At 36.2% G+C, this 15868-nt stretch overlaps 2 protein-coding genes across 2 annotated transcripts; one reads left to right on the forward strand and one right to left on the reverse strand.

The window, feature by feature from the left end:
- Positions 1-1641: 1641 nt before the first annotated feature.
- On the reverse strand, positions 1642-4019 carry LOC133852638 (uncharacterized). The gene is made up of 3 exons (XM_062289406.1): positions 3653-4019; positions 2056-2239; positions 1642-1777 (listed from the first exon to the last, which is right to left on the reverse strand). Exons 1-3 carry the CDS (start codon positions 4017-4019, stop codon positions 1642-1644), a joined length of 687 nt encoding a protein of 228 aa, XP_062145390.1.
- A 9104-nt stretch (positions 4020-13123) lies between these two features.
- LOC133852639 (zinc finger BED domain-containing protein RICESLEEPER 1-like) lies at positions 13124-15422 on the forward strand. The gene is made up of 5 exons (XM_062289407.1): positions 13124-13940; positions 14037-14094; positions 14615-14795; positions 14912-15224; positions 15313-15422. Exons 1-5 carry the CDS (start codon positions 13124-13126, stop codon positions 15420-15422), a joined length of 1479 nt encoding a protein of 492 aa, XP_062145391.1.
- Positions 15423-15868: the final 446 nt, after the last annotated feature.

Consider the following 15868-nt stretch of genomic DNA (forward strand, 5'->3'; position numbering starts at 1 on the left):
ACTCTTGAACATTATTATGCCTTACAGTGGCATAGATCCACTTATGAATACGAGATGCATCACATAGCACATCACAATACAGAGTGAATGTTTCATAGCACAACAGTCACGAAGACAGAACACCATTTCCACAAAATTCCTCAAATGATTTCTCTTAGCATGCAAGAATCGTTCAAAATCCAGATTGGGAGTAGAAGCCGATAGGTATTACCACCTTTTACAAAGCACGCTTGTCCTAACAACATCTTTTGTGGGAAGAAATGAAAGGATGTGTCGAAGAATAGCCCCAAGGAAGTCGCATAAGCATTTGTTGTTCCAATCATTGTCCTCTTCTTCATTGAGTTTATACTTCTTTAGGGGTTCTGGAATCAAACAAGTTGTCTCCATAATTCAGACGATTCCCTTGATTCATCCAATACTTTGTTATATACAACAATTTCTATGAAAGGCTATCTGAACTCCAGGATTGGAAACTTTGTAAAAACAAATTGACGCTTAGATACAAAGTTACAAGTATTAGGATCCCCTCAAATCTCCTTAGACAAATTGAGATCTCAAATTGTTAAATCCTATCCATTGTTTAAATCTAATGCTTCAGAATTTGCCAGTTGTCAAATGAAATAAATTCCAAAATAAACTAACAAATATAGATACAAAAATGCCATTTAACGTAAATAATCCAAAACAGCCGAATCCTGGCCGGCTGGCTAAGATCTGGTAGTTCCCCGTCCAGAATGGCCGAATTTTAGCCAGGTGACTAGGATCTGATAAAGGAGGTAGGGGTGTAGAGACAACCAAGTGGTTGGCCTAGAAGTAGCCACCATTGAAAGAGTGCATAATGCCACCTTTGTCAGTGTCCTATAGGTAACTAAGTAAAAAGGCAGTGAAATTCACCCATGAAGTAGTAAAGCCTAATATATTTCTTGAACATTATTATGTCTTAAAGCGGCATAGATCCACGTATGAATACGAGATGCATCACATAGCACATCACAATAGAGACTGAATGTTTCATAGCACAACAATCACAAAGACAGAACACCCTTTCCACAAAATTCCTTAAAAGATTTCTCTTGGCATGCAAGGATCGTTCAAAATCCAGATTGGGAGTAGAAGCCGATAGGTATTATCACCTTTTACAAAGCACACTTGTCCTAACAGCATCTTTTGTGGGAAGAAATGAAAGGATGTGTCGAAGAACGGCCCCAAGGAAGCCGCATAAGCATTTGTTGTTCCAATCATTGTCCTCTTCTTCATTGCGTTTATGCTTCTTTAGGGGTTCTTGAATCAAACAAGTTGTCTCCATAATTCAGACGATTCCTCTGATTCATCCAATACTTTGTTAGATACAACAATTTCTACGAAAGGCTACCTGAACTCCAAGACTGGAAACTTTGTAAAAACACATTGACGCTTAGATACAAAGTTACAAGTATCAGGATCCCTTCAAATCTCCTTAGACAAATTGAGATCTCAAATTGTTAAATCCTATCCATTGTTTAAATATAAAGCTTCAAAATTTGCCAGTTATCAAATGAAATAAATGCCAAAATAAACTCATAAATATAGAGACAAAAATGCCATTTACAGTAAATAATCTAAAACTGCCGAATCATGGCCGGCTGGTTGGGATCTGGTAATTTACCGTCCAGATTGGCCGAATTTCAGCCAGGTGGCTAGGATCTGATAAAGGAAGTAGGGGTGTAGAGACAACCAAGGGGTTGGCCTAGAAGTAGGCACCAATGAAAGAGCGCGTAATACCTCATTTGTCAATGTCCTACATGTAAACAAGCAACAAGGATGTGAAAATTCACCCATGAAGTAGTAAAGCTAAATATTTAAGTCTTAAACATTATTATGCCTTACAACGGCAGAGATCCACGTATGAATACGAGATGCATCACATAGCACATCACAATAGAGAGTGAATGTTTCATAACACAACAATCACGAAGACTATACACCCTTTCCATAAAATTCCTCAAAAAATTTCTCTTAGCAGGCAAGGATCGTTCAAAATCCAGATATGGAGTAGAAGCCCCTATGTATTCTCACCTTTTAGGAAGCACGCTTGTCCTAACAGCATCTTTAGTGGGAAGAAATGAAAGGATGTGTCGACGAACAGCCTCAAGTAAGTCGCCTAAGCATTTGTGACGAACAGCCTCAAGTAAGTCGCCTAAGCATTTGTGGTTCCAATCAATGTCCTCTTCTTCATTGAGTTTCTGCTTCTTTCGGGGTTCTTGAATCACACAAGTTATCTCCATAATTCAAATGGTTACCCTGATTCGTCCAATACTTTGTTAGATACAACAATTTCTACAAAAGGTTACCTTAACTCCAATAATGGAAACTTTGTAAAAACACATTGACGCTTATATACAATGTTACAAGGATCAGGATCCCCTCAAATTTCCATAGACACATTGAGATCTCAAATTGTTATATCTTATCCATTCTTTAAATATAAAGCTTCAAAATTGCCAGTTGTCAAATGAAATAAATGCCAAAATAAACTAACAAATATATAGATGAAAATGCCCTTCACCGTAAATAATCCAAAATAAGTAGGGGTGTAGAGACAACCAAGTGGTTGGCCTAGAAGTAGCCACCTTTGAAAGAGTGCATAATACCACCTTTGTCAGTGTCTTACAGGTAACTAACCTAAAAGGCAGTGAAATTCACCCATTAAGTAGTAAAGCATAATATATATAACTCTTGAACATTATTATGCCTTACAGCGGCATAGATCCACGTATGATACGAGATGCATCACATAGCACATCACAATAGAGAGTGAATGTTTCATAGCACAACAATCACGAAGACAGAACACCCTTTCCAGAAAATTCCTCAAATGATTTCTCTTAGCATGCAAGGATCGTTCAAAATCCAGATTAGGAGTAGAAGCCGATAGGTATTTCCACCTTTTACAAAGCAAGCTTGTCCTAACAGCATCTTTTGTTGGAAGAAATGAAAAGGATGTGTTGAAGAACTGCCCAACTAAGTCGCATAAGCTTTTGTTGTTCCAATCATTGTCCTCTTCTTCATTGAGTTTATGCTTCTTTAGGGGTTCTTGAATCAAACAAGTTGTCTCCATAATTCAGACGATTCCCTTGATTCATCCAATACTTTGTTAGATACAACAATTTCTACGAAAGGCTACCTGAACTCCACGATTGGAAACTTTGTAAAAACACATTGACTCTTAGATACAAAGTTACAAGGATCAGGATCCCCTCAAATCTCCTTAGACAAATTGAGATATCAAATTGTTAAATCCTATCCTTTCTTTAAATCTAACGCTTCAAAATTTGCCAGTTGTCAAATGAAATAAATGCCAAAATAAACTCACAAATATAGAGTCGAAAATTCCCTTTACCGTAAATAATCCAAAACTGCCGAATCCTGGCCGGTTGGCTGGGATGTGGTAGTTCGCTGTCTAGAATGGCCGAATTTCAGCCAGGTGGCTAGGATCAGCTAAAGGAAGTAGGGGTGTAAAGACAACCAAGTGGTTGGCCTAGAAGTAGCCACCATTGAAAGAGCGTATAATGCCTTCTTTGTCAGTGTCCTACAAGTAAACAAGCAACAAGGATGTAAAAATTTGCCCATGAAGTAGTAAAGCAAAATATATAACTCTTAAACATTATTATACCTTTCAACGGCATAGATCCACGTATGAATACGAGATGCATCACAGAGCACATCACAATAGAGAGTGAATGTTCCATAACACAACAGTCACGAAGACAGAACACCCTTTCCACAAAATTCCTCAAAAAATTTCTCTTAGCAAGCAATGATCGTTCAAAATCCAGATTGGGAGTAGAAGCCCATAGGTATTCCCACCTTTTAGAAAGCACGCTTGTCCTAACAGCATCTTTTGTGGGAAGAAATGAAAGGATGTGTCGAAGAACTGCCTTAAGTAAGTCGCCCAAGCATTTGTGGTTCCAATCAATGTCCTCTTCTTCATTGACTTTCTGCTTCTTTCGGGGTTCTTGAATCACACAAGTTGTGTGCATAATTCTGATGGTTACCCTGATTCGTCCAATACTTTGTTAGATACAACAATTTCTACGAAAGGCTACCTTAACTCCAATAATGGAAACTTTGTAAAAACACATTGACGCTTATATACAATGTTACAAGGATCAGGATCCCTTCAAGTTTCCATAGACACATTGAGATCTCAAATTGTTATATCCTATCCATTCTTTAAATCTAAAGCTTCAAAATTGCCAGTTGTCAAATGAAATAAATGCCAAAATAAACTCACAAATATAGAGACGAAAATGCCTTTCACCGTAAATAATCCTAAACAAGTAGGGGTGTAGAGACAACCAAGTGGTTGGCCTAAAAATAGCCACCATTGAAAGAGTGCATCATACCACCTTTGTCAGTGTCCTACAGGTAACCAACCAAAAAGGCAGTGAAATTCACCCATGATGTAGTAAAGCCTAATATATAACTCTTGAACATTATTATGCCTTACAACGGCAAAGATCCACGTATGAATACGAGACGCATCACATAGCACATCACAATAGAGAGTGAATGTTTCATAGCACAACAATCACGAAGACAGAACACCCTTTCCAGAAAATTCCTCAAATGATTTCTCTTAGCATGCAAGGATCGTTCAAAATCCAGATTGGGAGTAGAAGTCGATAGGTATTTCCACCTTTTACAAAGCAAGCTTGTCCTAACAGCATCTTTTGTGGGAAGAAATGAAAGGATGTGTCGAAGAACGGCCCAACTAAGTCGCATAAGCTTTTGTTGTTCCAATCATTGTCCTCTTCTTTATTGAGTTTATGCTTCTTTAGGGGTTCTTGAATCAAACAAGTTGTCTCCATAATTCAGACGATTCCCCTAATTCATCCAATACTTTGTTAGATACAACAATTTCTACGAAAGGCTACCTTAACTCCAATAATGGAAACTTTACAAAAACACATTGGCGCTTATATACAATGTTACAAGGATCAGGATCCCCTCAAATTTCCATAGACACATTGAGATCTCAAATTGTTATATCCTATCCATTCTTTAAATATAAAGCTTCAAAATTGCAAGTTGTCAAATGAAATAAATGCCAAAATAAATTAACAAATATATAGATGAAAATGCCTTTCACCGTAAATAATCCAAAACAAGTAGGGATGTAGAGACAACCAAGTGGTTGGCCTAGAAGTAGCCACCTTTGAAAGAGTGCATAATACCACCTTTGTCAGTGTCCTACAGGTAACCAACCAAAAACGCAGTGAAATTCACCCATGAAGTAGTAAAGCCTAATATATAACTCTTGAACATTATTATGCCTTACAGCGGCATAGATCCACGTATGATACGAGATGCATCACATAGCACATCACAATAGAGAGTGAATGTTTCATAGCACAACAATCACGAAGACAAAACACCCTTTCCAGAAAATTCCTCAAATGATTTCCCTTAGCATGCAAGGATCGTTCAAAATCCAGATTGGGAGTAGAAGCCGATAGGTATTTCCACCTTTTACAAAGCAAGCTTGTCCTAACAGCATCTTTTGTGGGAAGAAATGAAAGGATGTGTCGAAGAACAGCCCAACTAAGTCGCATAAGCTTTTGTTGTTCCAATCATTGTCCTCTTCTTCATTGAGTTTATGCTTCTTTAGGGGTTCTTGAATCAAACAAGTTGTCTCCATAATTCAGACGATTCCCCTGATTCATCCAATACTTTGTTAGATACAACAATTTCTACGAAAGGCTACCTGAACTCCAGGATTGGAAACTTTGTAAAAACACATTGACGCTTAGATACAAAGTTACAAGGATCATGATCCCCTCAACAATTTGAGATCTCAAATTGTTAAATACTATCCATTCTTTTGATCTAAAGCTTTAGATTGTGCCAGTTGTCAAATGAAATAAATGACAAAATAAACTCACAAATATAGAGACAAAAATGCCTTTCACCGTAAATAATCCAAAACTGTCAGATCCTGGCAGGCTGGCCGGGCAAAATCCTCTGTTTGTGCAGGTGTTTGCGAAGGATGCGAAGAATGAAGAGAAAGGCGGCCCGACGACAAGGATGAAGACGGAGAAGGCGGTGGCAGAGGAGGATTGGTTGGGAGCGAAGGAAAAGTGTGAGACTGAATAGGGTTTGTTGCCGCAGGGGGTTATATTGGTGGAAGATGAATAGTGGGTTTTTTTTAACTTTTTTTAAAAAATAAAAATTATTTTTTAGATTTTTTTTAATAAAATAGAAAAATTATTATTTTAAACAAAAAGGCTGATATGGCACTAACGCTATATAGTAAACTTATACAAAAAGATGACGGAGAGACCAATTTGAAATAATTGAAAACTTTGGCGTTTAAAATCCAAAAATAAAAATTGAATGATTGATTTCAAATCACATTTTTACCCAAGAATTTATCATAGATTTTGCCTATAGTTAATTAATAAAGATGTAGACAATTTAGGTAGAAAAGTTAAAGATAGTGAGCATTGGGATCTAGAGAACCTGCATGTCTTAACTTTTTCAATGCTGGTTTCAAAGCTATACTTAAACAAATATGCAAAGTTTAACAATGTAGGTAAAATATTTTTGGATGGAGTCTGAATTGGAATCTAGACAACCCGCTTGTCTTAATTGTTTTGAATGTAATTAGAAGCAGATATGCAAACTTAAACAATCTAGGTAGAGTATTTTTGGATGGTGTCAACATTAGAATCTAGAGGACTTGCTTGTCTTAACTTTTCTGATGATGATAGGTATTTTTAGAATTTAACGAAAAATTTTAACCAATGGTTAAAATTGAAAAAAATTGAAAGATAAATATCCTAAAATAATATTTTTTACAGTTTGAATAAAAGTGATGAAAAATAATGGATTATAAGTGAAGTTTTTCAAAAAATATAAAAGAGAAACCTAAACATGGTTTGAAGATTTGCCATTTCCAGTCTTAACTCGCAATCAAAAAGATTCCCAAAAAAAGAAAAAGGGTTTCCCTTACTAGCTTTTGCATTAGGCACAATGCATCATTAAGTATTTTCTTGGAAAAACTTTTCAACATGTGGGTTAGCTTTGTTATGGGATAATTTCAATTTAGGGCAGGCCTAAGAAAGGAGGTCATGGAAGGAATGAAATGGGGCCATCAGCACACCAAATCTCTCTACAGGAAAATTATATCCAAAAAAAAAAGAAAAATGATAAAAGAGATGGGAGATGTTATACGAAGGTTCTTAAAACTCTATCAACCTAGCACTTCTAAACTGCTGGCAATGTAATAGATCAGCAGCGTGAAAATGTAACAAAGTATGGATCAATCAAACACAATATGCTTGAGAAAAATGGTAACGGTGAAATTTTTGAGAAAAATGGTAAAACTCCATCAACCCATTTGGTCTCTGTACTAAGAAGGGGAATCAAAGGTTTTGATAGAAATATAAAGGCCAAAGTTGTGGAACATTCCAACAGGACCAGCACTACCAAATATCAGATTAACAATACCTAAAGAAAAACATCAGTAATTAAAGCATTGCCCAATTGGCCTTCGTTTCAACTTTGATTTTCTCCTTGTTGAGGTAAAATTACCAATGCACACGAAACACATAATCACAAAAATGACACAAAAATAAGACCAACTTGGAGTTACAAACAACAAAAACTAGAAAAACAAACGCTGAAGACATAAAATTAGAATTAGCTTAAAGGATTCAAAATTAATTATCACAAACACTGTAATGGCAAGTTAGTAGTTAAGAGTAATTAAAGGATTTTTTACTAAGAAAGAGCTCAAGAAAGGCTCATTTTAATTTTGTGAAATGCAACCCCTTAAAATGAGCCTTTCTTGATGAAATAGTTATATCTTGCTCAATGTATAATGATTTTACAATTTTGGGACCCTTTAGGGATCTCTACCAACTGTTCGTAGATATTTTCATGCGTCTCTAAGTTCTCTCTAAGCTATATGAGAGATTTATAACTATTTCATCCAAAACAACGGCATTCTTGAGCAAAATCTTCACAGCAAAAAGCTGCTCCTTAGATACCTAAAAACTATAGACTTCAATCCACTTGAGATGGGACAAGAAACATGGAGGCAGTGGGTCTAGTTTCCAATCATCATTCTCTTGCAAGCTGATCCTCTAAATTATCATACAAATTAAAAGTTTTAGTCATGGTAATAAATCAGCAATAAGATGGAACATATACACTCACAAGTACAATAAAGTTACCTCATAAAATATCATAGTCTTGAGACAAGGAGAGTTCTGCAATATCCTCCACAGTCCTACCCAGTCAAGATCTATTGCCGAGCCCTCATAAAATACCAAATCCGTCAGGTTATTGAACATAGGCATATGAAATAAGTGTTCTACTGCATCTGTCAAAACCTAAGAACAGTATAAAGCAATGCAACATAATTAACATACTTGCTTCCAAGAACAAGGCAAAAATAAATGAAGTCTTGCCAAGCAAAAGAAGAATTATGTGTTTAATATCAATAACACATAACTTAAGAGTAGAACATAAACGATGTATGCAAACTTTCATCATTCACATAGGAACAATCAGAGTAGCACTTATCCAATGGTTTCCCAAATGCTATACAAATACAAATCCCATTTGGTCCCATAATTTCTAAAAATAAGTTGAGTATTGCATGATTATATTTCAATTTTCACCATTTTGATTTGTGAGCATCATAAAAAAATTACAAAAACAAGAGTTCTATCACCAAACCACAACCTTCTTTGAAATTTCACATAAACTGAATTCCATAATACCAAATTAATTTATGCAGGCAGTTCAAGGATAACACTCTTTCTGTGTCATGACATTTTCTCATACACAAGAATGCCCGTCTAACATTTGTCACCACTCAATTAGCTTGAAAACATAGAAGGGTAACTTTCCCTTTAAATGGGATGAGCTTTATCATAGCATAATTATGCAAGCACTTCAAGTAGGTGTTGATTTTTCCAGAATTATGATGATATGTTACAGTAAAATTTTGAATTTACAAAGAGAGAAGTAGCTGTACCTTAACCACCTGATAGGAAAGAGTTAGTTCTTTTACGTTGGAGACCCCTATAAGAAGTCTATACATGCGACGACTAATTTGAGCTGATCAATTATCAGATTCAGGGATAGCATTAATCCGTGCATTTTCTAATGAGAATGACATGCACAACACATAGTCGCTGAACAGTCCAGAGTAATAAAAAAATTTTACACTGAATACAAAAATCATAATCTGACAACCATCCCTATAACTCGAATTTGGCCTCTCAAATTCAATTATGCTGAGAGAATGAAGCTTGGGAGCAGAAAGACGCACAACCTTGAGACCCCTCCAGCTACAATCTCGTAAACACAACTTCTCAAGGACTAGCATACCATAGAATAACTGCTCGATTAAGTACTCATCCAAAAATGTAACACTTTCAAGAGTCAAGGTCTTTAGATTTGAGAAACATATTGTAGTGGGAAGCTTGAGGATATAGGACATACAAAGGCGTAAGCTTGTCAGTGTCTCACAAGTAAACAAGCAACAAGGCAATGAAAATTCTCCCTTGAAGTTGTTAAGACTAACATACAACTCTTGAACATTATGCCTTACAGCGGCAACGAACCACGTATTAACACGAGATGCATCACAAGGGACAGAGATATCGAATTGTTTAATATTACAAGAGTCACGAAGACAGAGCACCCTCCACAAAATTCATCAAAAGCCTTTTCTTAGGCCATCTCCAGCGGACTTGCTATTTCCTTCAAAATAGTTAAATTTGACTTTTATTAGTAAATTTTCTTCTCCAACAGAATGGCTATTTTAACCATTTCTTTAAACATATGAACAATGAATAGCCAACACTGGCTATTCATTGTTCATGTGTTTGGACTTTTTTTATTAATAATTTCTCTCTCCCTCTCTTCCTCTCCGATTCCTCTTTGTCCCTCTCTGTCACTCTTTGTCCCTCTCCGTCTCTCTCTGTCACTCTTCGTCCCTCATCTAACAATGGAAGCAACAGTATGAGGCCCGATCTTCCATGGATCGACGATGGGTGACGTCTGGTGGATGGGTCGACGCTAGTGATGCTGGAGGTGGATTCTGCCAGGATCTTGATCAGTAGTATGGGCCCCGATCTTCCATGGATCGACGATGGGTGACGTCTAGTGGATGGGTCGACGCTAGTGAAGCTGGAGGTGGATTCCGCAGGGGTCTTGATCGGCTTCAGCTGTGCCCTTTTTCCGGTGGATCGGTCTTGATCGGTGCTAATCGGTGGTTCCATATCTCTGGCCGTGGGTGGATCGACGTCGTGTGTGCGGTGGTTGAACGGTGTTGATCCGGTGGTTAAGTGGTGCGGTATTAAAGTAAGAGTGTGGTGCGGTGGGTGCTTCTTCTTCGTCGTAGTGCAATGGTTGGGGTTGGGGGAGACCGGAGAGTGAGAGAGTGAGAGAGAAATGAAAACAAAAATTAAAGAAAATGATTAAAAAATAATATTTTAAAAAGGTAGAGAGTGAACTGTTGGAGACAAAATAGGATAAACAGTGGTTAAAGTAGAGAATTGTTCTTTTTAATAGCTATTCTAACTTTCATTGCTGGAGATGGCCTTTGCAAGTGGCAGCGGCTTCCAAAATTCTAGACGAAAATCTAGATTGGAAATAGATGCCCATCTGTATTCCCAGCTTTTAGAAAGCACGCTTGTCCTAACGACATCTTTTATTGGAAGAAATAAAAGGATGTGTCGAAGAATCTTATCAGGTAAGTTACCTAAGTATTTGTTGTTCCCATCAATGTACCGATCTTCTTCATTCAGTTTCTGCTTCTTTTGGGGTTCTTGAATCAAACAAGTTGTCTCCTTATATAATTCTGATGGTTCCTGATTCATCCAATACCTTGTCAAATACAACAATTTCTACAAAAGGCCTGTAATGGAAAGTTTGTAAAAACACATTGACACAGACATACAAAAAGTTACAAACATTCAGCTAAACACGTGATGAGCATTATTTTGAGCTACAAAAGAAGGTTTTTATAAGGAAGAATGCTTAAGAAAAAATTAAAGCAACCAAAATTACATGTCATGATAGTCAAAATCTACAAGACTTTCTTAAGGAAGAATACGTAAAATGATCATAAAAACAAAGGTTGGATAATTACCGCTCACCTCACTCCACTGGCGGGACTTAGACGACGGCGTTTCTCGTGGGTGGAATGGTGTTCCAGTTGGAAGAGAAGCAAAAGGGAAGCACGGAGACGGTTTGGTGGATGGGAATGTGTTTAAATGGGTGTTTTTTGATTCCCTCCAAAAAGCATTTGATGTTGCTGATGGGAACACACGAGGCATGCAGGGAAATGTCATCGTTTGGGCGCTGCTAATTGAACATGTGTGTCAGCTTTGATTGAAACAATCAAATCAATTGTTAAGACGAAGCGTCCTGTTATGCAAGCGTTGAAAGTATCAATCTTTTATAACAAGCCTCGTATGATCGATTCCAGATAGGGTTGGCAATTTTTGATACGACCCGCGAACCCGACACGAACATGACACGGAAAAATAGGGTTTGAGTTCTATATAATCAGGTTCAGATCGAAATCGGGTCAACCCGATTCTGACCTTTTTTTTAAAAAAAAAAAAAAGAAAAAAGAAAAGAAGTAAAGAACAGAAGTTACAGAACAGCAGAACCTGAACCGAAGGTTCGAAACACGAAATGCCCTTTTTGAAACTGTGATTTTGCGATTCTGCTGCGAACCCTAGCCCACTGCCTAGTAGCCCGCACCCCGCCCGCCCGCACGCCAATAATCATCCGGCCTTTTCCAGTTTTCCCCCTCTCTAGCAGTCTCTGCGCCAAACTTTTCCCTCCCCTTTCTCTTACCCACCACCATATACTTGGCCACACCACCATCAGTGTCGCTGCCCACCATCCGGCCGATCTCTCGCTGAGCCTCGCACGGTTTGGTCACCTCCGCGGCTCCACCCCCCGAACGACGCCACAACCGGTATGTTTTCGGTTTTACTTTCTAGATTAAAGTAATTTTAGCCCTTTAAAAACTAATTTTTGTTAGATTAAATTAATTTTAGTTTTGTTTGTCAAAACATGTTATTTTGAAATACATCTTGCTTCAATATTCAACCACTGCATTTAGGGGTAGCCAAAATGCCAAATCACTCCACAGGAGACAAAGTTACAGTATAACCATCTATAGCTTCTAGAAGCCATTATGGTCTCAAAAACCTAGTTATGAACTAAACAACTCTATATGCATAATAAGAGATTACAAAATTTTGAATCCTTGTTTAATTTCACAGAGCTCTATAAATTTTGAATCCTTGTTTCTATCACAGTCTTTTGACAAACCAAAAGCCTAATTTCATAGAGCTCTGTAAATCAAAGAAATTTATTATACTGATTCCACAAGTTATTAGGAACACGAAAAATCACCCCTTGTTCTCACCAATGTACTGGTTCTGAAACTTCACTGGCTTCACCAAATTTTTTTCTTGGTTTATTATATACTCAAACTTATCCAGCTTCCATCTTACTAATTCTTGATAAAGGGAAAATGGGACACCCACTCACACTTGCTTATAACTCAAAAAAATGTTACCAAAGTATTACCAATTCACCATTGTACGTGACTTGTTCCACTTTACTGCATTTCTGTTTATGAACTTGAGAGCATATTTTTCATAGTTCTTCCCCTTCTCAATTAATCTCTAAATCAAAGACATTGTGGCAATGCTAATGAAAATTAATACAAATCAACAATTCATGATATTTTTTTTATCAATAATTTATGGAAAGCAATTATCGATTAATAACCATATTCGGTTGCAGTTAAGTGTTAACCGATTTAACGATTGTGGTTGAAATTATTTAAATTGTTGCTACTATAATAGAGCTAATTGCCAATACTCTTTTGTAATCTGTATAGCTTTTAGAGACAAATGAAGCAGCATACACAACTCATTTATTGGGTGACTTGTGTCCAATCATGAATCAAGATCAAGAGCAGCCTGAGCAGGTAAGATTATTAGCCTTTTAAGTTTCAAGTTGTCTTTGTGAGCTAAATTTTTTGTACTATCTAATTTGGATTGAAGAACTAATTTACTAATAATTATATGTGCATATGAGTAATGAAGTACTTGGTGATGATATTGTTAGAGACTTTGAGGATGATATGGTTGAATTGACTACAATAGAAGAAGAAGATGACTATGTTTGTGTGGAGAAAGAGGGAAAATGCCACAAGCGTAGGAAGACTTCAGCCGTTTGGGAACATTTTGATGCCATTTGTGGTAAGGAGGGTGAGAAGTTAAACGCAAAATGCAAGTTGTGTGGTACTGTATACTTGACTCCAAGTACTTATGGAACTGGAAATTTGAAGCACCACATAGACAATTGTCTGAGGAGAAACACTCGTGAAGTTGGACAGATGCTTTTATCTAGAAGTCAGGGATCTCTGTCTGTAAGTAACTCTAAATTTTGTCCCAAAAAATTTAGAGAATTGTTGGTTGCTTTGGTCATTAAGCATGATTTGCCTTTTCGATTTGTTGAGTATGAAGGGTTGAGAGAGATGATAAAATACTTGCATTCTGATGCACCTCTTATCTCTAGGAATACCCTTAAGGCTAATGTGAAAAATTTGCATATGAGGGAGAAACAAAAGGTTAAATTTATGTTGAATGATTGTCCTGGTAGGATTTGTTTAACATCTGATTTGTGGACTTCTTTGACTACTGATGGATATATGTGTCTTACAACACATTTTATTGACAAGAATTGGGTCTTAACTAAAATGGTGTTAAATTTTTCATTCATACCCCCACCACATAATGATATATGTTTGTGTGAAAAGACGTATAATTTGCTAGAAGAGTGGGGGATTGAGACCAAGGTTTTCAGTATAACAGTGGATAATGCTTCTTCTAATGATGTTTGTGTTGGTTTATAAAGAAATCAATTGAACATAAAGAAAACCCTTGTTTGTGAAGGCGAGTTTTTTCACATTTGTTGTTGTGTATACATTCTCAATTTGATAGTTCAAGATGTTTTGAAAGAGATTGATAGTGCTCTCCAAAAGATCAGTGATAGTGTGAAGTATGTTAGAGGATCACAAATGAGAAAACAAAATTTCCTTTTGACTGTGAATAAAATGTCATTGGAAAGTAGAAATGGGCTAAAACAAGATGTACCAACCAAATGGAATTCAACATATCTTATTTTTGAAACTGCTATTCATTATCGGAGTGCTTTTAGTTATTTAGAGATGATGGATTCAAACTATAAGCATTGCCCTACTGCACCTAAGTGGGAACAAGTGACTCATATATGTTGTTTTTTGACTCCATTTTACCATGCTACATGTGAGTTTTTTGGTACCAAGTATCCCACAGCCAACTTCTACTTTCCTGTGATTTTTGACATTTATGTAATCTTGAAGAAAGAAGTTGAGAGCGAAGATGAATATAAGAAATTAATGGCAACATAAGAAATTAATGGCAACACAAATGCTCTCTAAATTTGAGAAATATTGGTCAGAATTTAGTATAGTGTTGGCTCTTGCAGTTGCGTTGGATCCTCGTTACAAGCTTGAACTTGTAAATTTCTATTTTTTAAGGCTTTATGGAGTTAATAATTCTAGAGAGTATTGTCATGTTCGTGATAAATTAGTCTATCTTTTTATGGAGTACGGTGGTTCCTCATCTTCAAGCGCCATATCTCTTTATGCAAGACATGTTAATTCCCAAGTACCCCAACCACAAGTCAAGGCTGTCAAGCGGACTTCCGCAACGATGAATGTAAAATTATATGTTTATTTTGTGATTTATGTGTTATTGTTTGTAACTTAGAATATAATATATATGCTTCTAACTACTTAGTAAATTATGTTCACGTTATCTTTTTTCAATTGTAGGCGTTTCATAGTTTTGGTGGGAATAATGTTCAAGCAAATAAGAGTCAATTAGAACTTTATTTGGATGAACCCAGACTAATAATTGATGAGGATGGACATTTTGACATTCTTTCATATTGGAAAGGAAATGAATTTCGTTATCCTATAGTAGCTGCTATAGCTCATGATGTTTTGAGCATTCCTATTTCTACTGTTGCTTCAGAATCTACTTTTAGTGTTGGTGGACGTATAATTGATCAATATAGGACTTTGCTCAAATCTGATATTGTTGAAGCACTAGTATGCACTCGAGATTGGTTATTTGAAGAGAAAGGTAATATTTGTTATTTGTATATTTATTTTTTTTCATTAACTTATATATTTGTTTTTATTACACTAATTCCTCTTATCTCTTGATGTAGAATTGACACAAATGAAGTTTGATGAGCCTGAAGAAGATATTTTGAATTTGAATTTCAATTCCAATGATGTTCCAAGTTCATCAGGAACAAATTCTATTAATATTCCTTAACATTGGCTTATATGTGGATGAGCTCTTTTTATGGGGTTTGTTTTAATTATGGGTTTTGTTTTGCCCTTACTAATTGACTGAAACTGAATTCTGTTTTGCCTTTACTAGTTGTAAAATTTTTAGTTATGTTTAGTTAAGTTTAATTTGAGAGGAATAGCTTAGCATTTTCCTTTTTGTATTCCTCTTAAATTTTAACAGAATATAGATAATTAAATATTGTCTGTAAAGTGATGTTAAGTTGATGGTTTGTGATTTGGACTTTTCTAATGTTTATTTTTTAATGCATAATATTACTATTAATTTCATTCATAAGAAAACACTTGTCATGCCTAGCTAGCATTTCTCATGAATGAATGGCTATGAGAAAAGCTTCATTGAGTTTCAGCCTAACTTTGATATTGGTGATCGGTTGATTTCATTCGTTGGATTAATTTTTTTTGATGAGG

The sequence above is a fragment of the Alnus glutinosa genome, chromosome 12 (genome assembly GCF_958979055.1).
Source record: "Alnus glutinosa chromosome 12, dhAlnGlut1.1, whole genome shotgun sequence".
In the NCBI taxonomy this organism is placed as follows: Eukaryota; Viridiplantae; Streptophyta; class Magnoliopsida; order Fagales; family Betulaceae; genus Alnus; species Alnus glutinosa.